General features: G+C 43.8%; 1 protein-coding gene across 2 annotated transcripts in view; it reads left to right on the top strand.

The window, feature by feature from the left end:
• RNF157 (ring finger protein 157) overlaps positions 1 to 27,979 on the top strand; it is a 79,114-nt gene that overhangs the window by 15,078 nt on the left and 36,057 nt on the right. For both annotated transcript variants that reach the window (XM_032429376.1, XM_032429377.1), the window contains exon 2: positions 7,500 to 7,618. In XM_032429376.1, the coding sequence (XP_032285267.1) occupies positions 7,500 to 7,618 (119 nt within the window). The remainder of the gene's footprint in view (positions 1 to 7,499; positions 7,619 to 27,979) is intronic.

Raw genomic sequence — 27,979 nt, 5'->3', positions numbered from 1 at the left:
TATCACCCACCTGATAGGGTTGTTGTGAGGAATAATCTATTTGGTACCTGATAGTGCAGTGCTGGTACATAGTAAGTCCTCAATGTGAGTTATTGTTATGTAGGCATTAGGAATAATGAGTTCAGTCCATAAGTGGACATCGAAGGATGCCTACAGTACATTAGGCAAAAAAAAAAAAAAAAAAGAAATGTAACTTGCAGATCAGTATGTGTAATATCCCAATTAAGTTAAAAAAGAAAATAAAACAGAAAACCCAAACGTGTTTATATACGTGTAGGAAAATCTGGAAGGCCACAAACCGGTTGTTAATAGTGGAGTTACTTCTCACGGAGTTGAATTAGATTATCGCTTTTTAAATTACATCTATGTATTTTTATTTTTTGCAAAAGGCATGTTTTACTTGTGCAAATTTTTTTTAAGATTTTATTTGTTAGCATGAGCAGGGGGGAGGGGCAGAGGGAGAGGGAGAAGCAGACTCCCTGCTGAGCAGGGAGCTTGATGAGGGACTCAATCCCAGGAGCCTGGGATTATGACCTGAGCCGAACGCAGACACTTAACCGACTGAGCCACCCAGGTGCCCCTAGGTGAAGATTTTTCAAATACATGAAATCCTAATAGGATTCCCATAGCCAATTTTCTCATATTTTAATTTTGTATAAAATTATTTTTAAATACCATTCCATTTTCTGCAGTAATCGAGTATATAGCTCCATTAGTTCAAAAGCAAATAGTTGAAGATTAATATTTTTCACTTATAGGCAGGATATTTGTTTTTTACTGTGACATCAATAAAAATAAAAAGAAGGGAAGATTGCATCCCTATCAAAATACCATCAACATTTTTCACAGAGCTGGAACAAAAAATCCTAAAATTTGTATGGAATGAGAAAAAACCCTGAATAGCCACAGGAATGTCAAGAAAGAAACCAAAGCTGGTGGCATCACAATTCCGGACTTCAAGCTATATTACAAAGCTGCGATCATCAAGACAGCCTGGTACTGGCACAAAACATAGATCAGTGGAATAGAATAGAGAACCCAGAAATGCACCCTCAACTCTGTGGTCAACTAATCTTTGACAAAGCAGGAAAGAATGTCCAATGGAAAAAAGACAGTCTCTTCAACAAATGGTGTTGGGCGAATTGGGCAGCCACGTGCAGAAGAATGAAATTGGACCATTTCCTTACACCGTACACAAAAATAGACTCAAAATAGATGAAAGACCTAAATGTGAGACAGGAATCCATCAAAATCCTAGAGGAGAACACAGGCAGCAACCTCTGTGACCTTAGCCACAGCAACTTCTTGTCTCCAAAGGCAAGGGAAACAAAAGCAAAAATGAACTATTGGGACTTCATCAAGATAAAAAACTTTTGCACAGCAAAGGAAACAGTCAACAAAACCAAAAGGCAACCTACAGAATGGGAGAAGATTTTTGCAAATGTTTTATCAGATAAAGGGTTAGAATCCAAAATCTATAAAGAACTCATCAAACTCAACACCCAAAGAACAAATAACCCAATCAAGAAATGGGCAGAAGACATGAACAGACATTTCTCTGAAGAAGATAGACAAATGGCCAACAGACACATGAAAAAGTGCTCAACATTGCTCGGCATCAGGGAAATCTAAATCAAAACCTCAATGAGATACCACCTCACACCAGTCAGGATGGCTAAAATTAACAAATCAGGAAATGACAGATGTTGGTGAGGATGCAGAGAAAGGGGAGCCCTCCTACACTGTTGATGGGAATGCAAGCTGGTGCAGCCACTCTGGAAAACAGTATGGAGATTCCTCAAAAAGCTAAAAATAGAGCTACCTTGCAACCTAGCAATTGCACTACTAGGTATTTACCCCAAAGATACAGATGTAGTGAAAAGAAGGGCCATATGCACCCCAATGTTCATAGCAGCAATGTCCACAATAGCCAAACTGTGGAAAGAGCCCAGTTGTCCATCGACAGATAAATGGGTAAAGAAGATGTGGTATATATACACAATGGAATATTACTCAGCCATCAAAAAAATGAAATCTTGCCTTTGCAAAAACGTGGATGGAACTAGAGGGTATTATGCTAAGTGAAATAAGTCAATCAGAGAAAGACAATTATCATATGATTTCACTCATATGTGCAATTTAAGAAACAAAACAGGAGCATAGAGGAAGGGAGGGAAAGATAAACTAGGACATAATCAGACAGGGAGACAAGCCATAAGAGACTCTTAACCATAGGAAACAAACAGGGTTGCTGGTGGAGGATGGAGTAACTGGGTGATGGGCATTAAGGAGGTCCCGTGATGTAATGAGCACTGGGTGTTATATACAACTGATGAATCACTGACCTCTACCTTTGAAACTAATAATACACTGTATGTTAATTAACTGAATTTAAATTTTTTTAAAAAGGAAAGATTGCTTATAGATCTTGCAATAAAAACTCCCACTTAGCATAAGATAGCAGCTAAAATCCCAAATACATTTTACTTTGTCATTTAATCCACACAAATTATCAAAATTTTTTGCCTGCTCAACATTTTTTTTTTTTTTTTTTAAAAAAAAATTTACATTACTTAAAAAGTTGAAAATCTTTGATTTGCAATTGTGCTATGACAGTAAATAAATTGCTATTACTTAGAGGCCTAAACAATTTTTTTCCCTAAGTCTGTTTCTATAGGCAGACATACTTCAGTAATTTCACAGATTTGAAAGAAAAGTTTTTTTTAATTAGAATTTTTGTTAACATATAGGGTACCCATAAAGTTTAATCTGTACAATGTGATGATTTGATATATGTATATCTTGTAAAAGGCATACAGAGTTGTAGAAAAATGGGAAATAGGTTTAATTGTCCTTCATTGTGTGATGTTATACTTCATAGCAGTTTGGTGGCAAATGTCAGAATATCTCATTGGGCCAGATGTAACTTATGGGATCAATTGAGCAATATTTAATTTCACTGTGATGTTAGGAATATGCCCTAATAGCTTACATTCATTGGGTAAATTATTTAAGACAGTGAATTTTTTTTTTAAGGTTTTATTTTTAAGAAATCTCTACACCCAACATGAGGCTTGAACCCACAACCCCAAGATCAAGAGTCGCATGCGCTGCCGACTGAGCCAGCCAGGCGCCCCAAGACAGTGAATTCTAACTGAGATATTTTGTTGTTGTTCACATGATGAGGAACAAATAGTTGTATTTTTCTTTGTGGGCAGTTGAAGTCAATTTATTGATTTGGACTCTTGGTTCAAACGTTGTCCTTAGTACAAGTTCCCTTGGAGTTGCTCTGACATTTCTGTAGAGTCAGAAAGTATTGATAAGTGATTAAGATTAAATCCGTTGGTGAGGAGGAGTGTCTGGAGCTATGCTCTCTCCTGTGGTAGCCACTAGCCTCATGTGGCCGTAGAACACTTAAAATGTGGCTAGTCCACATTCTCTGTAAACAGCAGAGAATATGCACCAGATTTTGAAGACTCCATGCTTTAAAAAAAAAAAAAAAAAGAATGTAAATAGCTTCTTAATAATTTTTATACTGATTGCATGTTGATAGAATATTTTGGGTATTTTGGGATATTGGGATATCCAATATTGAGACAAATAAAATATATTTAAAAAATAAATAAAATAAAAATAAAATTAATTTTGCTGGGCACCTGGGTGGCTCAGTTGGTTAAGCGACTGCCGTCAGCTCAGGTCATGATCCCAGGGTCCTGGGATCGAGCCCCACATCGGGCTCCCTGCTCAGGGGTAAGCCTGCTTCTCCCTCTCCCACTCCCCCTGCTTGTGTTCCTGCTCTCGCTGTCTCTCTCTCTGTCAAATAAATAAATAAATAAAAATCTTTTAAAAAAATACTGAACTTGGATTAGTGTTGGACATTCTGGACCAAACCTTTTTTTTTTTTTCCTTTATTTCTTTTTATTGTAGTGAAAAATATGTAACATTAAATTTATTATCCTACCATTTTTAAGCATATAGTTCAGTAGTGTTAAGATCGCTAGAACTTTTGGGTGCCTGGGTGGCTCAGTCGTTAAGCGTCTGCCTTCAGCTCAGGTCATGATCCCAGGTCTTGGGATCGAGCCCCACATCGGGCTCCCTGCTCCGCGGGAAGCCTGCTTCTCCCTCTCCCTCTCCCCCTGCTTGTGTTCCCTCTCTCACTGTGTCTCTCTCTGTCAAATAAATAAATAAAATCTTTTTTTAAAAAAAAAAAGGTCGCTAGAACTTTTTCTTCTTGCAAAACGGAAACTCTATACACATTAAACACACTCCCCCTTCTCCCTCCCACTCATACCTTATGTTTTAAATATAATTTTGGAGATCTGTGTATGATGCGTTTTCTTTTTTTTCCCCTTTCCTGATATATAATTGACATATAACATTGTGTAAGTTTAAGATGTACAACGTGATGATGTGATATATGTCTGTCTTGTAAAATGATTACCACAAGATGTGTCTTCTTAAATCCCACAAAGAAATTGAATATGAATTTTGGTGAAGAAATTATAGCTAACTTGGGGCGCCTGGGCGGCTCAGTCGGTTAAGCATCCGACTCTTGATTTTGGCTCAGTTCATGATCTCAGGGTCGTAAGACTGAGCTCTGCATTGGGCTCCATGCTAGGTGTGGAGCCTGCCTAAGATTCTCTCTCACCCTCTCCCTCGGCCCCTCCCTCTACCTCTCAAAAAAATAAATAAGAAATTACAGCTAGCTAATAATGAAAAACTTGCAGTTTATCCATTAGTCATATATGTCCGTGTTAGCAAACAGGCGAAGTATTGTAGTGTAGCTCTCTTTCCCTACCATTTCTGATTTTAGAGCATGGTTCATGCTAAGAAGTAAAAATGTGCACAAGCTGTCCAAAAGGCGTTTTTTTCAGGGACTGTGAGTGTGTTAGGTGTTACTGTGCTGATATGGTAGGTCTACATGACTCTGCACTGGTTCGTCCCTTTAGACAGCTAGGGCAAAGAGAAAGCTTTATCCAGGCTGCAGATGGCGGATTTGTTCTGTCTCACTAGCCTAACTAGGGCAAGTTATTAGACGGGTCCATTTCAAAAGAAAGCAACAAGCCAGCTTTTGGTTGCCTTAAGCTCATTTTTTCTTTTAACTGATAAGGTATTTTTATTTTAAGTGCATCAAGGGAGATCATCTTTTTAAAGGAATTTTGCACCAACTCTGCTACTGAAATGAAAAGTCCTTTCTTAATCTCTCAAATATTGACCCTAATTTTAAATCTTTGTATATTTGTGTTCTTGATTTTTAATGTAAGGCAAAACTACAATTAGCTTTACACTGCTTTCTTGATAATTTCTTCTCTTCTAATATTATGGCAAAAAAAAAAAAAAAAGCCATTTCCAGTAGAACCCTATCACCATCTTTAACCCTATGCCCCCCAAGCCATTAGTGCTCTCCTCTTGCTGGGATCAATCACTACCACCTGTAAGTTGATTATCTATCTGGACTTCATTGTCCCTTCATCCCTCACCTGACTGTTCACACGTGCTAGAAACTCAGCATGTCCCCTACTGAACTGAACCGTATAGCTCCAGACACCAAACCTGCTTCTCTCCAGTCTTTATTCATGTCTTGGGCAAGCCATCCATCAATGTAAAATCTTTTTATTTTATTTTATTCTAGTAATTTCTATCCCCAACGTGGGGCTCAAACTCACGACATGGAAATCAAGAGTCACACTCTCTACCAACTGAGCCAGCCAGGCTCCCCAAAATCTTTACCTTTTAAAATTTCAGCTAATGTATAATAACTATGTAACCTCTAATGTATAGAAAATATATTTTGGTAAGGTTCAGTAGTAAATGACTTAATTATTTGAGATGACTGCTTCTACTTAAGGCAACTGGGCACCTCCCCCCTCTATAAATTATGCACTTGGAAAATAGGGCTTGCAAGTGCTCAACATAAATAATTGATAATTAAGCTTTTCTAAGTGATGAAACTCACTGTTGTATCACCGCAGATGGCTGCCGTTTATATTTTTCAGTTTTGGTGGGTAACTTTCACGAGTTCCTCAGTGATAGATTTCGGCTGCTTTTACTCTCAAATAATGTTTTCCTATTTGTTGTTTAATTAAAGAATTGCCTCACTTTGTGGTGAGTGATTTTATCCACGTTGCTTTGTGTAATAAGTGTTTCTAGACTAAAGCTCCATGGGAAGAAAACCCAAGAATGAATATTTGGTTCAGTTTTTCTGTTAGAATTTTCTTCTCTGTCTTCCTTCCTGTGGCTTCTTCACAGGCTGAAAGTGCTGAATCTCACTGTTTTTAGTGTGCAGTAAACTTTCAACAAAAGTTGAAATTGGTTTAGAAAATGTATCTATACCCTCACCATGTGATGGATGACGACGAAGCCTCTCACTGTTTCAGAAGTTCTTTGGGTTAATCCAGGAATTGGGGTATGTGAGGAGAGCCTTGAGAAGGCGTTTTGTGACATAAGTCCTTCCCTTCGGATGGCTTACCTTCCTGGGAGTATTTAGATTATAGAAATTTGGGTTAAGAGGCATTCATTTAGTCATCTAGGTTGGAAAGTATTCCCAGACGGAATTTGCAGCATTACCTAGGCCTCCCATGGTGACTTACCAGTGCTGTCACGTCCTGGCACAGTCCTCGTCTGTCTGGGCGAGGCAGATGGGGATTCTGACCCCTGACTGCTGATCACCTCTCGTTATTATCGTGTTAGAAATATCCCTGCCTCCTGGCTAGTCAAGGTGGGGCAAGGAGCGCCTGCCCTAACTGACATCCCTGAAACCCTGGCTGTTCGCAGTTAGTGAATTTGAGACTGAGGGTGTGTGTGCATGAGTGTGTGTGTGTGCATGAGTGTGTGTGTATCCTAGCCCTGAACTACTGTCCTGTTAAACTCCATAATCTGTGTGGTGATTGGCAGGTAAAGCCAAGGACAGCTATATTATTTACATTCGTATTTTCCTGTTAACGATCATTTTGGAGCAAATATGAAAAAGGAAGAGCCTTCATTGGAAAGGGTTACAGAGGTCTATACATAGTGGTAGGCAGGTACTGAGACTTCTGTGTGTAGGTACGAGCTGGCTTAGGAAGATCGAGGCAAAGAAATGTGTGTGTGTGTATAGGCTGATACCTGCAGTTAAGATTCCTGAATATACAGAGGATAGAAAGTAACCACTTCAAGTTTAAGGGGAAAAAAAACAGGAACAAAATACATGTATATGTTCATTAATGTGCACTGAGGGGCCTTCTGGTCTTTTGGCTGATGGTATTATAGACAGATCATGATAAGGATTCAATTGATAATGTTAAAAGGAAAATCGATCTCTTTACGTTGGGTATCTTGGGTTCTCACTGCTATGATTTTGCTTATTTTGTGCCACTGTCCCAAATCGAGAGACAGTTCTCTTGGGATTAACAGTTACGCTAATTATTTGTTTGAAGGGTTAACATTTTTTTTGAGTTGGCTTTTTTACTTGGTTTAGTTTGACTGGTTTCTGTTTGATGTTTCTGTCTCTCCCTGTCTAGGAAGCTATTTTGCCAGCCACTTCATTATGGGAGGAGAGAAGTTTGACTCCACGCACCCTGAGGGTTACCTGTTTGGAGAGAACAGTGATCTGAACTTTCTGGGGAACAGACCAGTAACGGTATGGTTATAACCTGTTTACTTCCAGGTGGGGCTTCGGTGGCCAATTCAAACAGTCTTATAAAGTTTGTAATCACTGGCTCAGCAGTGTGTGTAGCTTGGTGTGAGTTGAGAGGGGCCCTGGGAGCCAGACCACAGCCCTTTTGCCGGCAGTGGGTCTCTTGTCCCTAGAGGCTGACCCGTGGAAAGGCTGCTGGAGTCTGCCTAAGGGTGAGGACATCTCCCATGCTCTGGCTGTCCTAAGGATTCTTGTCTCTGCCTAAATGCCACCTCCACAGACAGCCCCCTCCCAGCTCTGCTAGCGTATCCTCACCTTGCTTTTTTCCTTCCTCATAGTACTTAACAGCATATATGCTTTTATTTCTGTCTCGCCCTCTGTTTATTATCTGCCGTTTCTTTTAGAATGTAAACTTCACAGGACAGGAGGTATTTTTACTGTTGCACCCCAGCACCTAGAACAAAGCCTGGTACATACTGACCAGCCCTTAAAGATTTGTTGAATGAATGACCGAAAAGTTTTCCCTTGATATCTGAATTGATATTAGACTATGTCTCTGTTCATTCAACTCATTCCATAAACTCTTTTTTTTTTTTTTTTTTTTAAAGATTTTATTTGACAGAGACACAGTGAGAGAGGGAACACAAGCAGGGGGCAGTGGGAGAGGGAGAAGCAGGCTTCCCACAGAGCAGGGAGCCCGATGCGGGGCTCGATCCCAGGACCCCGGGATCATGACCTGAGCCGAAGGCAGACGCTTAACGACTGAGCCACCCAGGCGCCCCTCATTCCATAAACTCTTATGGAGCATCTTCTCTGCACCCAGCTGAGGCTTCGGAAGAATGGCTGCCATATGGCTTGTGAGTAGCCGCTGTGCGCCAAGGAAGGTCCTCGAGACTTTTCAGACATTATTCCTAATCTTCATAAGGAACCACCTGACAGATTTATCATTATTATTATTTTTTTTAAAGTAAGCTTTAAAAAAACGTGTGAGACTTGAAGAGTCTGGTTCTCGGGTATTAAGAAGGGCACTTGTGACGAGCACCAGGTGTTGTATGTAAGTGGTGAATCACGAAATCCTACACCTGAAACTAATATTACAGTCTGTTAACTAACTGGGATTTATTTTTTTTTTTAAGATTTTATTTATTTGAGAGAGAGAGAGCACATGAGAGGGGGGAGGGTCAGAGGGAGAAGCAGATTCCCTGCTGAGCAGGGAGCCCGATTCGGGACTCGAGCCCGATTCGGGACTCGATCCCGGGACTCCAGGATCATGACCTGAGCCGAAGGCAGCCGCTCAACCAACTGAGCCACCCAGGCGCCCAACTAACTGGGATTTAAATAAAAACTTGAAAAAATGAAAGTCACGTGCTCTGCCGACTGATCCAGGTAGGCGCCCCAGAAGATTTATTATTTACCCCATTTTATAAGAGGGAGACCTGAGGTTCCAAGAAACGAGTAATGACAATACTAGCGTTTGCGAAGCGCGTGCTATGTTCCAGGCACTGTTCTCAGTGTTTACATGAAGTTTTCCCAAAGTCAAATAACCAGGTCTGCATGGCCGCAGATCAGTAACCCTTCCACTGCTTCCCATTGCTTCAACACCTCCTACCTTCCTCCAGAAGCTCCCAGTGTATGGGGCAGACGAAACATAGGAACAGGAAATGTCCGAACAGCAGCAGAGGTCTGAAGTGATGGGATGCTGTGGGGCTTGAGAGTGGGAGAGGAGGACGGCGTGCGCAGGCCGCTGGTGCTGAGAAGAGGTGGAGGGTGTTGAGCGAGGCTTTGGACACACCGGGGTTTTCGCCAGCGGGGTGGGGAAGGGGCTTTGCAGGAGAGAGGTGCAGAGGATGGGCCTAAAAGCGTTCCCATTGTCGACTCAGCAAACAGTTACCAAGCAACTGCTATGGGCCAGGCACTGTGATAGGTGCTGGGGATACAAAGCTGAAATGAGCATGGTTTGTTTCTCCCTGGAACAAATAAGGAAGCCAGTCTGGCGGGAGTGGACATTTCCTGATGGCAAAACACGATTGGAAAGGTAGGTGGGGGACTCCATTACCTCCAGAGGTTTTTGACTCGTTCCTGTAGGCTGTGGGGAATAGTGAAGATTTTTAGGCAGATAAGTGACTTGGAGAAATTTTTTTTTTTTTTAATGATATGTTTCCATTTTTTTTTTTTTTTTTTTTTTTTTTTTTTTTAAGATTTTATTTATTTATTTGAGAGCGAGAGAGAGAGAAACAGCATGAGAGGGGATAGGGTCAGAGGGAGAAGCAGGCTCCCCGCTGAGCCGGGAGCCCGATGTGGGACTCGATCCCAGGACTCCAGGATCATGACCTGAGCCGAAGGCAGTCGCTTAACCAACTGAGCCACCCAGGCGCCCTCCATTGTTTTCTTCTTTTGTATGTGGAGTGACCCCCTCCTCTCATTCACAGTCCAGGAGTGCTTTCAAAATGCCCCATCCTTTCTGCTTCACGTTTAGTCCTGCCAACTAATGCTCATCCAATGTCTGCTCTTTTTTTTTTTTTAAAGGTTTTATTTATTTATTTGACAGAGAGAGACACAGCGAGAGAGGGAACACAAGCAGGGGGAGTGGGAGAGAGAGAAGCAGGCTCTCTGCGGAGCAGGGAGCCCGATGCGGGGTTTGATCCCAGGACCCTGGGATCATGACCTGAGCCGAAGGCAGACACTTAACAACTGAGCCACCCAGGCGCCCCAAATGTCTGCTCTTTGATTTTGTTACTCTGCCTTAGCAATTAGAGTAGAGGGATCTTCCTTTTTTGAAAGAGCCAGTAAGAATTTTGCCTCCCTCCGCGGGAGTCAGCTCGTGCTTGGAAAACGGCCCTTTCTTCTTATGGGGACTTGCCATTTGCATCGGTTACTCCCTTTCTATTTCCTTCCCTCTGGTGTCAGAATAGGGGTTTTTTTGTTTTTAATTTTGAACTTTTCAGGCCATAGAGATTATTTAAAAACAAATAAATGCTTCCCTGGGGTCATTTGGAGCTTTCTGCTGGCTGGCACACCTTCCCAATTCAGTTGCCTCGTTGACACTTCTCTGTGAACCCGTGAGGGACTGAGCTCCTCCCGAAGCCCTGAGCAGCTTTGACCTTACACTTGAGACTTTTTCCCAAGGAGTGTCAACACTGGACTTTTTGTTGTTGTTTCTATGTAGTCATCATTAAATATGTTTGATGCTGTACCAAGCAAATGTTTCCAAAAGACAGCAAATCAGAGTAACTTCAGATGGGCAGCGGGAACTGTAGTATACAGAATGAACGCGGCACATTCCCTTTTCTTTCCCCACACGTTATTCCATAGTGGTAACAGCGAACATTTACTGGACACTTCCTGTTTGCAAGGCCTGGTTGTTCTAAGCTCTTCATCTGTGTCCTCTCATTTTGTCCTCACACCCTGATGAGGAAGGTCCTTATTGGACAGATGAGGAACATGGGCACCAGGAATTTAAGCAAGGATCAGCAAGCCTGTAAGTGATTGAATCAGGATTTGAACCTAGCAGTCCAGCTCTAGAGGCTGAAGCACTCTGTTGTTGCTGCTCGTCAGGGCGTGTGTGCTCAGGATCTCTGCCCACATCATGTCGGTGAGTCTGTCCGAGTAGGTCATCAAGTGCAAATTGTGAGATGCGGAGAGAGATCTAAAAGTAGACCTAGTGGCAGGGACATGATCTCTTGGAGTATCTCTTGGGAGAGCTGCGATGTGGTGTGTAATTCCATCTGCCGCTGTGACCTCTGCGTTTTGCTGTTACTGCACATCACACCTGATTAGGGGACGGCCCAGAGATTGGGGATGGACTTGTAGCTTGATTTCTGAGGAATGGACTTCTACTCTCTAGAAACATGTCCCTGGGGTCAATAACTGGGCATCCGGTTGCAGAAGAGAGAAAACAGCCTTTTAAAGGCATCAAGCAGCTCCTCCTTCCAGAGAGTATGAAGATGGGGAGAGGAAGATGTTGAAATAAATTGTTATATAAAAATAAATACCATAGACTTCTTGGCTTGTGGGACTTGTGGTCTTTCCTGTCATTTCTGACTGATCAGACTTAAAAGTATCTCCTGCAAACGTATCACTCGGCCTATAGTTTGTACCGGAGCCCTGCTGATCTAAACTTATAATAATCCGTCAAAGCCAAATTTAGTATCAAGTCCTAAGGGTCAGATTTAAAGAACGAGAGTGTGCATATACCTAGAAGGATGGTGGAAGAGAGGCTAGAATCAAGATTTCAGGTTTTGTTTACATCTTACCATTAAACCCTTTGCAACCCTGGCAGATCTATTGCTAAGGCTCTCGAATTACCCAGTGTAAGTGGGGAGAGTTCTGACATTATAGGAATGTGATGCTTGAAAAATGCCTTGGAATTGCTGGATAAAAAGAAGCCCAGAGCAATGGTGGCTACAGTGCTATCCCCTCAGGTCGGTTATTTATGCAGCTACTGAGAGTTTTCGGTGGAGAGAATATTCACTGGCTTTTAAGTAACTGTCTTAAGTAGTGAACAGGGCTTCTGAAGGTCTTTCTGCTCTGATCCCTGCATCTAGAGGAGCTAAGATCCCTGTGTTTGTGCATCACAGTTATAAAATGTTAAATAAAGACCATCCTTCCCCTTCCTAGGTGGGGAAGAGCCGGTGCTGATTTTTTGCTCCTTTACTGAGCTAGGTCTTCTTTTGTCAAGGTAAATTACTGCGAAAACTCTAAGTTATTTAGAGGCTCAGTGAACTGAGGATTGACAGAGAATCAAATGATACCTGCGTCCAAATATATCCTCTCACCTTTGAGGAAAGTAGTTGAGTTTTGGTCAAGCCCCTGATACTCCACATCATCTTGTGTGTTCTGTCCCTGGGCCGCTGGGGACGGCTTTTTCTCCTCATGCTCCCTGCAGCCAGGGCTGCACAGCTGGCCTTAAGAACCAAGGTGCACACAGGTGGGCCTTTCTTCTCCCCCTAATAGAGATACACCCAATCAAGTCTCTCTAAATTGAGCCCCTTTATTCACATGTGTGCAGGAAGAGCAGGGTATTTTATTATATTTTTTATTTATTTGAGAGAGAACGAAAGTGAGAGAGATCACAGAGGGAGAGGGAGAAGCAGGCTCCCCGCTGAGTGGAGATCCCAATACAGGGCTCGATTCCAGGACCTGGAGATCATGACCTGAGCTGAAGGCAGACACTTCACGGACTGAGCCACCAAGGCGCCCTGAGAGCAAGTTATTTAAAGGAACTTGACAGTATATCCATTTGTGCAGTAGAGTTTTACACATGTGGAGCTTTGTGTCAGTCATGGTGCCATTCATTCGTTCAATAAGTATTTGCAAATCATATGCTGTGCTAACAACCGGGAGTGCAAAGATGAAAAAGACTTGGCCCCTGCCCTGAGGCACTCCCAGTATGATGGGGCAGATTGCCCCTGACTGTGACATGTTCTGGTAAGTTCTATGTGACTGTATGAGAGACAGGGCCAGAGTGCTCTGAGAGCAGAGAGGAGTGAGGATGCCTTCTACCCAGGACACTGGCTCTGAGAGATGACTCCTTGGACTGGGCAGGATGAGCAGGATTTCCCAAGTGGATATTGGGAAGGTCATCAAGGCAGAATTAACAAGCAATGTAAGGAAGCAACTAAGATGCAGACGTGCCTGTTGGGTTTCCAGAATGGTGAGTGGGCTGTAAGGATTGGATTTTGAGGGATGTTGGCGAGAGGTGAGGTTGGAAAGACAAACTGGGCCCATGTTTGAAGGGTCATGAGGATTGTACTGAGAAGTTTATGCCTTTCTCTGTAAGGCAGCAAAGAAGGTCATACTCATGAGTTGCTTTGTCACTGACCGGCTTCATGGTGATGCTGTTTCAGGTATCGGCCATGAGTGAGCCTCAGTTTTCCCGTCTATAAAAATACCTATCTTGCAGATACATTTTAAGAATTCAAAGAATGACAGCTATTATGATTTGATTGACCTTTCAGAAAGTTAATTCTTTTTTTTTTTTTAAGATTTTATTTATTTATTTATCAGAGAGAGACACAGTGAGAGAGGGAACACAAGCAGGGGGAGTGGGAGAGGGAGAAGCAGGCTTCCCGCTGAGCAGGGAGCCCGATGTGGGGCTCGATTCCAGGACCCTGGGATCATGACCTGAGCCGAAGGCAGACGCTTAACGACTGAGCCACCCAGGAGCTCCTAGAAAGTTAATTCTTTAAATCACCTCATGGTGTAGAGAGTGAATTGGAAAGACAGAAGATGAGGGACCAGTTGGGTAGTGGTTTGTTTTAGTTAAGGAAGAAGATACAAAGTGCCTGAGCCAGAATAGTGGCATTAAAAATAAAGATGGTGCAGGTTCAAGAATTGTGGGCAGTATGACTTGAAGGCAGGGAGTAGTTAGGGACATGAGGAGCAACCTCTGTGGGACAGCTAACACTTAGACTGGATGCTGTGTGTGGGTTTTATCTGCAGTTTGGTTTGTGCCCAGGCCCCAGTGTCCTCAGACGGGTCAGTCACAATACAGGCACCCTGTGTTCAACTGCTCGGGCTGCTGAAACAAAACACCGTAAACTAGGGGCCTGAACAACAGGTATTCATGCTCAGGTTCTGGAGGCTGGGAAGGCCGAGATCAAGGTGCTGGCAGATTTAGTTCTGGTGAGGGCCTTCTTGCAATTGACCTTCTCACATGCTGGAAAGAGAGTACTCTCTCCCTCTTCATCTCCTTTTAAGGGCACTAATCCCATCTTGAGAGACCCACCATTATGACCTCATCTAACCCGAATTACTTCCCCAAAGCCTCATCTCCAAATACAGTCCCATTGGGGGTTAGGCCTTCAACATATGAATTTTTAGCAGGACATACAAGAGCCCGTGGCAAGAACATGCCTCTTTTCTGTGGGTATGTGGGTATGCCTTGTAGATTGAGTTATTTGTCTTTTGCATGCTATCATCTTTCTTCCTTTATAAATTGTACTACAACTATGTTTAGCATTTAGTTTGGCAGTATTTATATTTTTAGTTATGCAGACCCTTTAAGTCAAGCGACTTCATGGGGCGCCCGGGTGGCTCAGTTGGTTAAGCGGCTGCCTTCAGCTTAGGTCATGATCTCAGGGTCCTGGGATCGAGCCCCACATCGGGCTCCCTGCTAGGCGGAGAGCCTGCTTCTCCCTCTCCCTCTGTCTGCCGCTCTGCCTACTTATGCTCTCTCTCTATCTCTGTTAAATAAATAAATAAAAATCTTAAAAAAGAAAAGTCAAGCGATTTCATTTCTCTGAATCTCTGTATAAAGGAGAAACACCCTCCTTTATATTCTGCTACAACACTGATTCACTTTTGACACCAGACGTGGGCTTTGCACGCATCAGGCAGGAATTGTTAAATAAATTATAGTGTGTCTACACTAAAAACTGGTATTCAGCCAAAAATAAAATAGATTTGTACCCACTGAGATGAAAATATGTCCATGACCACATGGTTTGCTGAAAAAAGCAAGTTGTTATGTATAATGTGGAATCTGATTCCATTTCTGATCAAAATAACAGTGTGTCACAATATACGTATGTTTGTGTATTTATATTTGTAGGTACATAAAATACGTCCGAGAACAATGCATTTTACCCTGTCACAGTGGTAACTATTGGGGTACATCAGTGAGGGGAGGTACTTCTGACTTTGTATTCTTCTATATGAATACGTATTTGAATTTGAATTTTTCCTAATGAACACATTTTTATTTTTAAAACAGAAGCATTTAAATTTTCTGTAAAAATAGGAAAAGGGACTACTTACTGCTGAGCAGGGGAGGAGACAGTTCTAGGAAAATACATGGAATAGGAAAGTTAAGGAAATTCATAAAATAATGGCTTAATTGTTTAGTGAACTGCAGGAAGGGTGGGCCTGCTGAGTGGGGTTGGGGGCTTGTGGAGAATAACAAAAAGATCAGAATAGGCATGGTGAGGACTGGAGCCAGGTAGCTGCATCCCGTTGGTGGCAATATGCAATGATTTGCCTTTAGAAACATTCAATTCGAGGTGCCTGGGTAGCTCAGTGAAGCGTGTGCCTTCGGTTCAGGTCATGATCTTGGGGTCCTGGGATCAAGCCCCAAGCTGGGCTCTCCACTCAGCAGTGAGTCTGCTTCTCCTTCTCCCTCTGTGATCTCTCTCACTTTTGTTCTCTCTCAAATTTTTTAAAAGATTTTATTTATTTATTTGACAGAGACGCAGCGAGAGAGGGAACACAAGCAGGGGGACTGGGAGAGGGAGAAGCAGGCTTCCCGCCGAGCAGGGAGCCCGATGTGGGGCTCGATCCCAGGACCCTGGGATCATGACCTGAGCCGAAGGCAGACACTTAACGACTGAGCCACCCAGGTGCCTCTTAACTTACTTTCTGTTGTTTTTCTTCTCACTTTTTTATTGTGGATTGTGAAATATTTATATGTGAGTATATGAACCATGTATCTACAGTTTAAAGAAACCGTAAACAGCCTGTACCCGCCACCCAGACCAAGAAGTGGAACACTGGCAGCACCTCCGAGGTTCTCCCGTGCCTGACCCTGATTGCATCTGTGTTACTTTGTTAAATAACAGCTTTATGGAGATATAATTCACCATGGGTTTCTGCATGGTAGAGTTACCATCTTTCTCTTTGTCGTTAATAAGTATCTTGGGGAAGATAGTTTGAAACTACTGCTTAGATTTCTTTTTTTAATGCAAAAAGCGTCAACTAAGTTTGCTCCTTCCTTTAGCTAAATATGCTGCATCTAGTGAAATAGGGCGTTCCATATTAGATCTACTGCCTCGCTTTGAGATGTAAGATGGGGATCATGGTTTTCTCTCTGGTGTGTAAACTTCAGGGTATAGTTATATGGATAGAAGCTATAGAAAGGGGGCACCTAGGTTGCTCAGTTGGGTAAGCATCCGACTCTTGATTTCGGCTCAGGTGGTGATCTCAGGGTTATATGGCTGAGCTCTGCGTCGGACTCTGCACTGAGTGTGGAATCTGCTTGAGATTCTCTCTCTTCCTCTCCCTCTCTCTCTCCAAAATAAATAAACAGGGGCGCCTGGGTGGCTCAGTCAGTTAAGCGTCTGCCTTCATCTCAGGTCATGATCCCAGGGTCCTGGGATCGAGCCCCGCATCGGGCTCCCTGCTCAGCGGGGAGCCTGCTTCTCCCTCTCCCTCTGCCTGCCCCTCCCCCCGCTTTTGCCACGCGCATGCACGCACACGTTCTCTCTCGGACAAATAAATAAATAAAATCTTTTAAAAACTAAATAAATAAAATCTAAAATAAATAAAATAAAATCTTTTTTAAAAAGGCTTTAGAAAGGGGTTGCAGTGTAACCTGAAGTGATGACAGAGAGGAGAGAAATTCTCTGGAGAAGAAGCTTTGCTGGGGATGAATGAGGAAGAGGAGTTTTTAGTAGCTGTTGGCCTCTAGTGGGTTACTTTCTCTGTATAAGAATTTCAAAATCAGTTTGGATTATAAAAGAAAAGAATTATAAAAGGGAGAAGGAAGTAGAGGAGGAGAAGGAGGAAATAGTTACTTTTCCGTTCTTACCTTTAATTTGGCATCTGCTGGCTACATAGATGGTTTTCTTTACTAATCATTAGGCCATGCCCACTGTGGATCTTTTTCCCTTCCCCATTACACAAATCGTTCATTGATTGACTCAATCATTCTTTCACTCATTTACAATTTTTTAAAAAAAATTTATTTATTTTGGAGCACCTGGGTGGCTCAGTCATTAAGCGTCTGCCTTTGGCTCAGGTCCTGGTCCCGGGGTCCTGGGATCGAGCCCTGCATTGGGCTCCCTGCTCGGCGGAGAGCCTGCTTCTCCCTCTCCCACTCCCCCTGCTTGTGTTCCCTCTCTCTCTGTCTCTCTCTCTCTTTCAAATAAATAAATAAAATCTTAAAAAAAAATTTAAAAATTTATTTATTTTTAGAGAGAGCATGAGCAGAAGGGGCAGAGGGAGAGGGAGAGAGAATCCCAAGCAGACTCCACGCTGAGCACAGAGCCCGACGTGGGGCTCAATCTCATGATCCTGAGATCAGGACCTGAGCGGAAATCAAGGGTCTGATGCCCAGCTGACTGTGCCACCCAGGTGCCCCTCAGTTACCATTTTATTGAACACCTGTGATATTCCAGGCTAACGTTAAACACTAGAGAAACAAAGGCAGATAAAGTGCGTCCCTGAACTAAGAAACTTCTCCAACAGCCAGGAAACGAGAACATCTTGGAGGAGGGGCTGAGGAGCAAAGGTACGCAGGCATCTAAACAAGATGAGGGCCGTGTGCTCCGGATGATTCCATCTAACAAAAGCTTAGCATCCAGAGGGCTGTGGAGCCGGGCCTAGAGGGAGGGGCCTTGTCTGCCTTCCTGCAGGCTTCGGACCTTTCTCCTGTAAGCATGGGGAACCACTAGTGGGTTTTAAACTGGGAGTCCTAGAGTACACATTTTGAAAGATCACTCAGACGACAGTATAGAGGATGAATTAGAGGGTCGTGAGGACAGGTAAAGGGGCACCAGATGTCCACAGGAGATTCAATGGAAGTCTGTTCTCAGGTTGCAGTGGGAGTGAAGAGGATGGCCCTGATTCCTGAGGCAGGATTTACGTTGGTAACCAATATAAGCAACAGAGTCTTGGCTTTGGTAACTGTCTTCGAGGCCCCCCAAAGGACATGGCCAGCTAGTGGGTTTTCCTCTTCTATGCGGCAGACCCATCCTAGCCTGCCGACTCCTTTACGCCTTTTGATCTTTTCTTCCAACAACTGCTGTGGCAGGTTCTGGAATCCATTAGTGTGGTCCGTTGCTTTTCTGAGTTCCCATGAGGCCACCTTCCCCAGCCCAGGTTAGACCCGGGCCCTTGCCACGGTGTTAATTCTGTATCACGAGAATATGTCCCCACACCAGCAGGCTCTCCCTCATCCAGCTTTATACTCCACACCCCTTGATCCAGCACCCTCAGACCACTCCCACATACTCTGTTCCGACCTGTGCCTGTATTAGCCTGGGCCTGCATATCTTTGGCATAATAACCCCCCCTTCTCTTAGCAGGCCTGCAGGCCCCAGGTGAGTAATACTCAGATTTGACCCTAATTATGGCCTATGGCCTGGAGGGAGGATGGGGCAGCGCCTTTGTAGGGCAAGCACTGTCTTGTCTTGTCTGAGACCGCTGTGTCATCTTCAAGCAAGGGCGATTCCCCTATCTTCCAGGGAGAAGAAGCCGGCCACTTTGCAGGTCCAGGGAATCTGGGGTTCACGGTTCTCAGGTGAATGTACATAGACATCCCCTTCTTAAGCCTTAGAGTCCACTCTTTCCCCACCGGGGCCCCGACTTTGACTTCCTAGACTTAACCTGGACTGAGAGCTCAGCCTTCTTTTTGGTTCGGCCATTCCTTAAAATTAGGTCCCGTGCCTGTAGGAGATGACTGTCTAAAATTTGCCAGGGGAGGCTGGCTGACTGTCACACTCGGCCTTAAATTGTTGACCGCTGTATCCGAGCCTGGCTTTTTCCCTTTTCGATGAACGGATGGCTCTTAATAGCCGCTGCCCACTTCTCCGGTTTTATTAAATCCATTTCTCTTGTACTTCCTGTACCAGAGACCGTGGACCAGCCAGTGCATCCCCTGCCTGTGTCGCACCACCGCAGCACGCCAGGGACCATCTGGGCGGGTGGGTCCTCACTGCCATCTGGCTGGTGGGTAACCTACCCCCAGATTCCACCTGCACAGTCCACTTCCTTAGGCAGCTGCTGATAGCAGCTTCTCTAGAAACAAACCTGAGATGGAGATCTTTGTGAGAGCTATTTATTGAAGGAAGGCTCTCCTGGGAATGTGGATAGCAGAAGCCAGATGGGGCAGGGGAGCAGAAGTGAACGATGTGGTCTCGGCAGAGACTCGCTTCTGCCTGGTCCCTCGGGGAAGCTTTGGAGTACAACTTGTACTGCAGAGTCGTCCTGTCTTGAGGCAAGGGGCCTGGCCTTTTGTACGCCCTTGCCCATGTCTCACTGGCCACTGACGGCCCCGGGGTGCTATGATGAAGGGGAGATCAGGGGTACTTTCTTGGGCCAGGAGGCTCTGGTTCCTAATTGCTGGAGAAGAAGCAGCAATGGGCTGTTTGTTGCCAACATTCTCAGCAGCTGGAGAACGGGAACACAGTGAGGGGGTGGAGGCAGGGTGCGAGAGCATCACTGCGCAACTCATTCTTACATCCGCTCTTGCTTTTTTTCTCGCCTTGCTTTTTTTTTTTTTAAAGACTTTATTTATTTATTTGACAGAGAGAGACAGAGCAAGAGAGGGAACACAAGCAGGGGGAGTGGGAGAGGGAGAAGCAGGCTTCCCGCTGAGCAGGGAGCCAGACATGGGACTCGATCCCAGGACCCTGGGATCATGACCCGAGCCGAAGGCAGATGCTTAACGACTGAGCCACCCAGATGCCCTGGCTTGTCCTTTTTAAAAGTGATATTTATTGAAGTACAACAGATACACCAAAAGGTAACAAATCCTACATGTACGCTTGATTTTCACAAAGCAAACACACCTCTATGACCAGTGTCCAGATCAAGAACTAGAACACGGCCAGTCCCACAGAAGCTCCCCTGATCCCTCTTCCTATCACCACCCCTAACTCAGGGTAACCGCTATCCTGTCTTCTCTCCTGATTTGATCTTTATATAAGTGGAACCATACAGACGGGCCCATTTATGTCTGGTTCCTTTCACGCAGAACGGTTGTGAGATTTGCTTATTTCATTGCGTAGAGTGATTGTTTATTCTCCTTGTGCATGTGCTCCGTGTGTGAGTGCCCACAGTTCATCCACACGATGGTTTATAGCATTTGGCATTCTGTTGTGTGGGGCTATGACAAAGAGTGCTGCTCTGACCATCCTGTTGTGTGTATCTCAAGGCGCGTATGGATGCATGTGTCTTCTGCCTGTACCTGGACTGGCATTGCCTTGGCACGGGAGCATGCTCTTGTAGATACTGCTGAGCAGTTTTCCAACGCAATTGCACCAATTTTCCTCCAACCAGTTTGGTTTAGAGTCCCCACCACCTAGTATTTTCCACCTTTTTCATCCTGGTGGGTGTGTAGGATTTTCATTTTCCTGATGATTCATGAGGTTGAGCACCCTTACATAAGTTTATTGGCCATTCGTTTTCCTCTTCTGTGAAGCACCAGTTCAAATCTTTTCTATTAACTTGTTTGGTTTTTCTATTAGCTAATCTGCTTTTTCTTTCTTGGTAAGGAAATACTAAGAAAATAGGAGTCCTTTCTCAGATAAGTATATTGCAAATGTCTTTTCCCACTCTCTGCTTGCCTTTCACTCTCTCTTTTTCTTTGAATTTATGTATTTTTATTGAGATATAATTGACATACAGCATGTTGATCAGACATATTTATGTATTGCAGTAGGTTTGTAGTCTTAGCTAACAGCTCTCTCAGGTCACATGGTAGAGAACCCTAACCCTAACCCAAGCCCAGCACAGCTCTTGAGTGCTTCCTGCAGAATTCAGTAAAACTTCAGTATTTTGAGGCCCGAGTAACTCAAGCCAGATCTGACAGGAAGAACATCCTATTGAAACTCAAGCTTTTTAGCTTTTTTTTTTTTTTTAAAGATTTTATTTATTTATTTGACAGAGAGAAGCATAGCGAGAGCAGGAACACAAGCAGGGGGAGTGGGAGAGGGAGAAGCAGGCTTCCTGCCGAGCAGGGAGCCCGACTCGGGACTCGATCCCAGGACCCTGAGATCATGACCTGAGCCAAAGGCAGACACTTAACGACTGAACCACCCAGGCGCCCAAGCTTTTTAGCTTTTAACAGAATTTTCTTGTTCATCTATATTCAGTCCCAGCTACAGTAATTCATGTTTTCCTTTAACACCAGAAGTTCATCTAAACTGAAAGGAAATGTAGTTCTGTCCAGTGCTGTACCATCATGGAAGAGGAAACTAGGATGTTTATACAGAGACACTTTAAAACAGGGTTTTTTTTTTGGACTTTAAAGAGCTGCTCCCCATCTCACCAGGATGTGTCCTGCTTTCGGGAGAGGGTGTATAGGCATCTCAAGCTGCAGTGAATTTCGTTGCCCTTCGTACCCCTCAAGTCCTGGCTTCTCCCCTCTTCCTAACATGCACGAGAGGCCCGTGTGGCAACGGAGCACACGGTGTTATGTGCGAGCTGAAAGAGGCCTTTGGGTATTTTATGTAAGCATTGTAAAGAATGTGTCTTGTCATTCTGGAAAGGGCAAAACTATAGGGATAGAAAACAGATCAGTGGTTGCCAGGGACTGGGGTGCAGGGAGGGGTTGCCTACAGAAGGACATGAAGGAACATTTGGGGGCGATGGAAGTGTTCTGTATCTTGATTATGATGGTGGTTACATAGTTGTATGTGTTTGTCAAAATTCAAAGAACCGTGTACACTAAAAAGGGTGAATTTTACTTTTGATGAAAATTAGATCTCAATAAACGTGACTTAAAAAAAAAGAGTATGTCTTAGAAAGGAGGAGTAGGTGGGCGCCTGGGGGACTCAGTCGGTGAAGCGTCTGCCTTTGGCTCAGGTCATGATCCCGGAGTCCCGGGATCAAGTCCCGCATCGGGCTCCCTGCTCAGGGGGCAGTCTGCTTCTCCCTCTGCCCCTCACCCCACTCTCACTCTCTCTCTCTCAAATAAATAATAAAAATAAAATCTTTAAAAAGAAAGAAAGGAAGGAGGAGTGGTTCATAGACATGCCAGTGCTCTCTCTGAGGCCAGCTGTCTACATAGCTCAGGGGGCCCCTGTCCATGTGCGGACACCACTGAGAGAGGTGCAGAGCTGGGGGTACACGGGGTGCTGGGAGGGGTGCAGGGCAGCCTGACCTTTGTATCGGCAGCCCTCGGCCTCAGTCCTTAATCCCAGCTCCCCAGAAGCGGGTACGTATGCCTCCCTGCAGGACAGAAGCTGGTCGTCTCAGACCTGTGCTTGGTTTTCTTCGGTGGCTCGTGGTTGTTTTGGGTCATGCTGCAGAAGTCCTGTTTGTTAGACTGCCAGGGCCACAACCTTGCTTACCTCCCACTGCCTTCCAGTCATGAGCTGAGAACCTCAACGAGCCTTCCGGTCACCGTGGTAGGACTTTATATGTCCCCCCGATAGCCCGCTGTTCCTGAGAGGTTAAATTCTAATAGAGCATGTGGCAGATTTGCAGTAATTCTCCTGGGTCACAACAAAGTGAGATAGATACATCCTAATGCTATTTACTCCAAGTGCTTTAGGATTCATAGATAAGAGATATTTATCTAATTGCTGATATTTCATTCATACGTTCATTTTCCTAAGTACAGGCATACCTTGTTTCATGGCGCTTCACTTTCTTGTGCTTCGCAGATGTTGAGTGTTTTACAAATTGAAGGTTTGTGGTGATCCTGCATTGAGCAAGCCCAACAGAATTTGTTCGCTTCATGTCTCATGTTGCATTTTGGTAATTCTTACAATATTTCAAACTTTGTCATTATCGTATTTGTTATGGTGATCTGGGATAAGTGATGATGACTGACTCGCTGAAAGTTCAGATGGTGGTTAGCATTTTAGCAATAAAATATATATATTTTTAAAGATTTTATTTATTCGAGAGAGAGAGCCAGAGAGAGCACAAGCAGGGGGAGCAGCAGAGGGAGAGGGAGAAGCAGACTCCCTGCTGAGTGGATCCCAAAGCGGGGCTTGATCCCAGGACCCTGAGTTCACGACCTGAGCCAAAGTCAGACACGGAACCAACTGAGCCACCCAGGCGCCCCAGCAATAAAATATTTTTACATTAAGGCATCTACATCATTTTTTTTACACATAATGCTATTACACACTTAATAGACTACAGCATAGTATGAACATAACTTTTATAAGCACTGGGAAACCGAAACATCCATTTGACTCACTTTATTGCAGGGGTCTGGACCCGAACCCACAGCGTCTCTGAGGTATGCCTGCATTCACAGCTGTATTAAAGAATTTAAAGAATTCTTTAAAGAAGATGGTATCATCGGGGCGCCTGGTTGGCTCAGTCGGTTGAGCATCTGATTCGGTTTCAGCTCAGGTTATGATCTCAGGGTCGTGAGATCGAGCCCCACATTGAGCTCGGCACTCAGCATGGAATATGCTTGTCCCACTCCCTCTGCTCCTCCCCCTACTCTGTCTCTCTCTCTCATAAATAAATAAAATATTTTTTTAAAAAAAGAAGATAGTATTATCACTAATGATAATCACGAATGATCACTAACGATCAACAATATTTTCATAGCACTGTATGATCTTTAAAACATTTCTTATTTGATTTTAATTACCCTAGGAGATAGACGAGGGCTGTAAATCCCATTTTACAGATGAGGAGACTGATGCCCAGAAACAATAAATTACTCACCTGAAGTCTCACTTATCAGTAAGAGCAAGAATCGAGGCCTGAAACTGGGTCTACTAGCTCCTGGTGTTGCCATCACTTTATTAAATAGTCTTCTTTTCTTTTCTTTTTTTTTAAAGATTTTATTTATTTGACAGAGAGAGACACAGCGATAAGGGAACACAAGCAGGGGGAGTGGGAGAGGGAGAAGCAGGCCTCCCGCAGAGCAGGGAGCCCGATGCGGGGCTCGATCCCAGGACCCTGGGATCATGACCCGAGCTGAAGGCAGACGCCTAATGACTGAGCCACCCAGGCGCCCCTTAAATAGTCTTATTTTCATTTTCTGCTCCCGCATGCAGTTCACTGGCAGGACCAGAGGGTCTTAGCTCCTAGTTAAACTTAATAAATGTTGTTGCACAAACCCTTTATTAAAAAAACACTTGGCAGTGTGTGTTTTCCAGTTACTTTGTAAAGAACACTCTTTGTGCCAGCCGGCCGTTTAGCCTGAGGGGCAAATATTCAGAATCCTGAGAGTCATCATGGGCACATGCTATACTCTTCTGAAGATCTTATTCATGTATTCGTACCTATTTCTATCTTCTCCATGTTCTGGTCTAATCACTCTGGGTGATACAAAGACAACTCTAACATGGATTTTTCCCTCAAGTTTATAATCTCGCAGGAAGAACAGACATACACACACATGGGGAGGACGTGATACACGAGTTGTTCAGTTTCACAGAAGCTCTGAGAAAGGAACTTTATGACATAAGTTTTGCTGACTCGGAAAGTGCCACTAAAACACTTGAACTTGCGGTTTGTTGGTTAATGCTGTTTCTTAACAAACCAGAACACAAAGATCTGAGTGGTATTCAGCAGTGAAACTAAAGCATCTGTGTTGTAGGAATTTCCTCGAAATTTCTTTGAAACATACTGAAGCTAAATGTACACACTCTCACCTCTGTTTCCTGTTGTCATTGGACACGCCACCTTACGGGAAACTATGCTTATTGCTGTTGCATTTCAAAGAAAAATTTGGTTAATTTTTTCAGCTTTTATTTTTTTTATTTTTTTATTTTTTTAAATTATTTATTTGACAGACAGCGAGAGAGGGAGCACAAGCAGGGGGAGTGGGAGAGGGAGAAGCAGGCTTCCCGCGGAGCAGGGAGCCCGATGCGGGGCTTGATCCCAGGACCCTGGGATCATGACCTGAGCTGAAGGCAGATGCTTAACGACCGAGCCACCCAGGCGCCCCAATTTTTTCAGCTTTTAAAGAGATGCATAGTGGCCTTAATTTGTAATGAAAGTGTTCTACAAATTCTATAAAAGTCAAAGACTTCTGAGTCCAGTAACAGTTCACTACATGTACAGAATAGCATCCCCAAGAAGCACACTTATTGTAATCTCTAAAGTGGTCTTGCCAGACCCATCAGGTAAAATAGCAGCCCCGATTATTACAGAAGTCAATCTTTAGAAGGCAGCACTGATAAATGAGCTTTGCAGTAAAGGTTGCTATAATAAAAGAAGAGAATGTAGTCCCTAGCCATTTTTCTATTTATTAATATTTTAAATGCTGGAAACACAAGTGTATGTCCTCAGTTAACCCATACCTTAAAATATGTTTAAAAGAAAGAGGAGAGGGGCGCCTGGGTGGTTTAGTCATTAAGCATCTGCCCTCAGCTCAGGTCATGATCCCAGGGTCCTGGGATCGAGCCCCCCGCATCAGGCTCCCTGCTCAGCGGGAAGCCCGCTTCTCCCTCTCCCACTCCCCCTGCTTGTGCTCTCTCTCACTGTGTCTCTCTCTGTCAAATAAATAAATAAAATCTTAAAAAAAAAAGGAAAGAGGAGAGCATCTGGTTGGCCTGAGCACTTCACAGAAGTAGTGATAGTAATAAGTACCAGTGGGCAGAGGTGACGGTCTACAAAGTTATTTCACAAATAATAGCTAAGCCATTGTCTCCTGGCCTCTAACCTCCCCAGATGCTGGGGCTGGGGCCCAGGGGTCACATTTCTCCATCACCCACTGCTCCCTGCCAGGCTTCGCCAACACGGGGTGCTGGAAGGACTGGAGGAGGAGAAGGGCCCACCTTGGAAGTCCAATAGGGACTGTACCGAATCTGTAGATTGCTTTGGGTAATATGGACATTGTAACAATATTAATTCTTCCAATCCGTGAGCATGGAATATTTGTCTTCCGGTTTGTCTGTGTCATCTTCAGTTTCTTTCTATCAACTATACTCAAGAAGAAGAAGAGAAATTCTGAGTCCCAGGTTCAGCAGGCCTCTGGGATCTGATAACCCCCACCTCTCCCCTCTGTTCCCTCAGCCCAAAGGGGAGGGGAGCTGCTTCCTGAGGTCACTCGCTGTCAGCTCAGTGTCCCCTTCTCCTGTTTTAGTTCTCTAATGCCTGTTTAACCAGTCCTTATATTAAATTCTCTCTATTAAAATAACCGGTGTGGTTTCTGTTTTCCTAACTGGACCTTGATTAATAGAGCCCTTAATCTCACAAGTTATGAAGTAGCTAATAGTAAGCATATTTTACTGGTAAGGAAGTGGGGACTTAGTGAGGCACAGTAATTTCGTCTGAAATTATACGACCAATAGTACAAGAGCCAAGACCCACACCTTCTACTTTGAGATCCTCTGATTTCCATTGCATCTTAGCATTTCTCTTGCTGAATAACCTCTTACACAACCATGGTCCATTTATCCAAACTAAAAGTTAGCATAGGTGCATTGCTATTTTTTAAAACTACAGACTTTACTGAGCTTTCTTTTCACAAAATCCCCCCTCCCCCCCAAAAAACCCACTACAGACTTTATTAGGACCACACTAGTTTTTCCACTCATGTCTCTTTTTCGTTCCCGAATCTAATCCAGGATACCACACCTTTGCTTGTCACATCTCCTCACCTCTGTTAATCTGTGACAGCTTCCTGGTTTTTCCTTATTTTTCATAACATTGACAATTCTGAGATGTACTGGTTAGGTATTTTGTAGAACTTCCCTTGGTTTGGTTTTCAGGTGTTTTCTTGTGATTAGACCAGGGTTATAGATTTGGGGGAAGACTACTAGGAGGTAAGTGCTCCCCTGATTGCACCACCCCAGAGGTACATGACAGCTCATCTTAGTACTGCCGTTGGTGACCTTGATCACTTGGTCAAGGTGGTGTCTGTCAGGTTTACCCACTATACGTCTTTCCTTTTCCATAATTTATTTGTTAGAAGCCAGTCACTAAATCCTTGCTGAACTTTTGACTTCCCACTTAATTAGGGAGCTATGCTTTCTTAACAGATTATTAACTAGCACTTAAAGAATCTTTGTATTAATGGCCAAGAATTACAAACCTAAGAATCAGATTAACGATGTTAGGTGATGTGACCATGTATTGCTTCTTGGGGAATTATTATCCATTGTACTATCTTTGTTTTGTACCATGTTTAAACTTGGAACTTGGCTATTTTTAGTCTCAGAAAGCTTATGGTTAATGCCAGGACACCTATTTATTCTTGATGAACTGGAATCACCCTGGCAGGCCCTAAAAGGTGATCAGAAGCTCAGGGTCTTAATAGCCTGCGGGAAATCAGTTAAAAGAGGAAGAGCCATAGAGACACAGTTGCTGAGAAGAGGAAAATTGGAGATGTTAAATGATGTGGCTAAAGAAGTGGAGATTTGCAAGAATGGGCTGAGAGGTGACAGGTGACGGACATGGAGAGATGCGGAGGTCTCAAGGAGGAGGCCAAGGGAGGGATGGGGATGGAACACAGAAGGACAGGGAAGCCAGTGACAAAAATCGACCTTGGAGTTGGACTCTGCACCTGGCATATTGTAATATGTGCATTTTGTCTCTGAGATTCACCATTTATATTCAACCTATAAAGGTTATAGTTCTAGCTGCTAGGTTTCACTGTGTAGCATACTTCAATGAGCTTAGGCTTTCAAAGGAGCCAGATAAAGTAGTGCAGTTGGGTTATATAACCTTAGGTATTCACTGCTGTTAAAGGGTGACTGAAGAATAATCCGAGCTCTCAAAACT

The sequence above is a fragment of the Phoca vitulina genome, unplaced genomic scaffold (genome assembly GCF_004348235.1).
Source record: "Phoca vitulina isolate PV1807 unplaced genomic scaffold, GSC_HSeal_1.0 scaffold41, whole genome shotgun sequence".
Lineage (NCBI taxonomy): Eukaryota > Metazoa > Chordata > Mammalia > Carnivora > Phocidae > Phoca > Phoca vitulina.
This window is presented reverse-complemented; position numbering and strand designations above follow the sequence as displayed.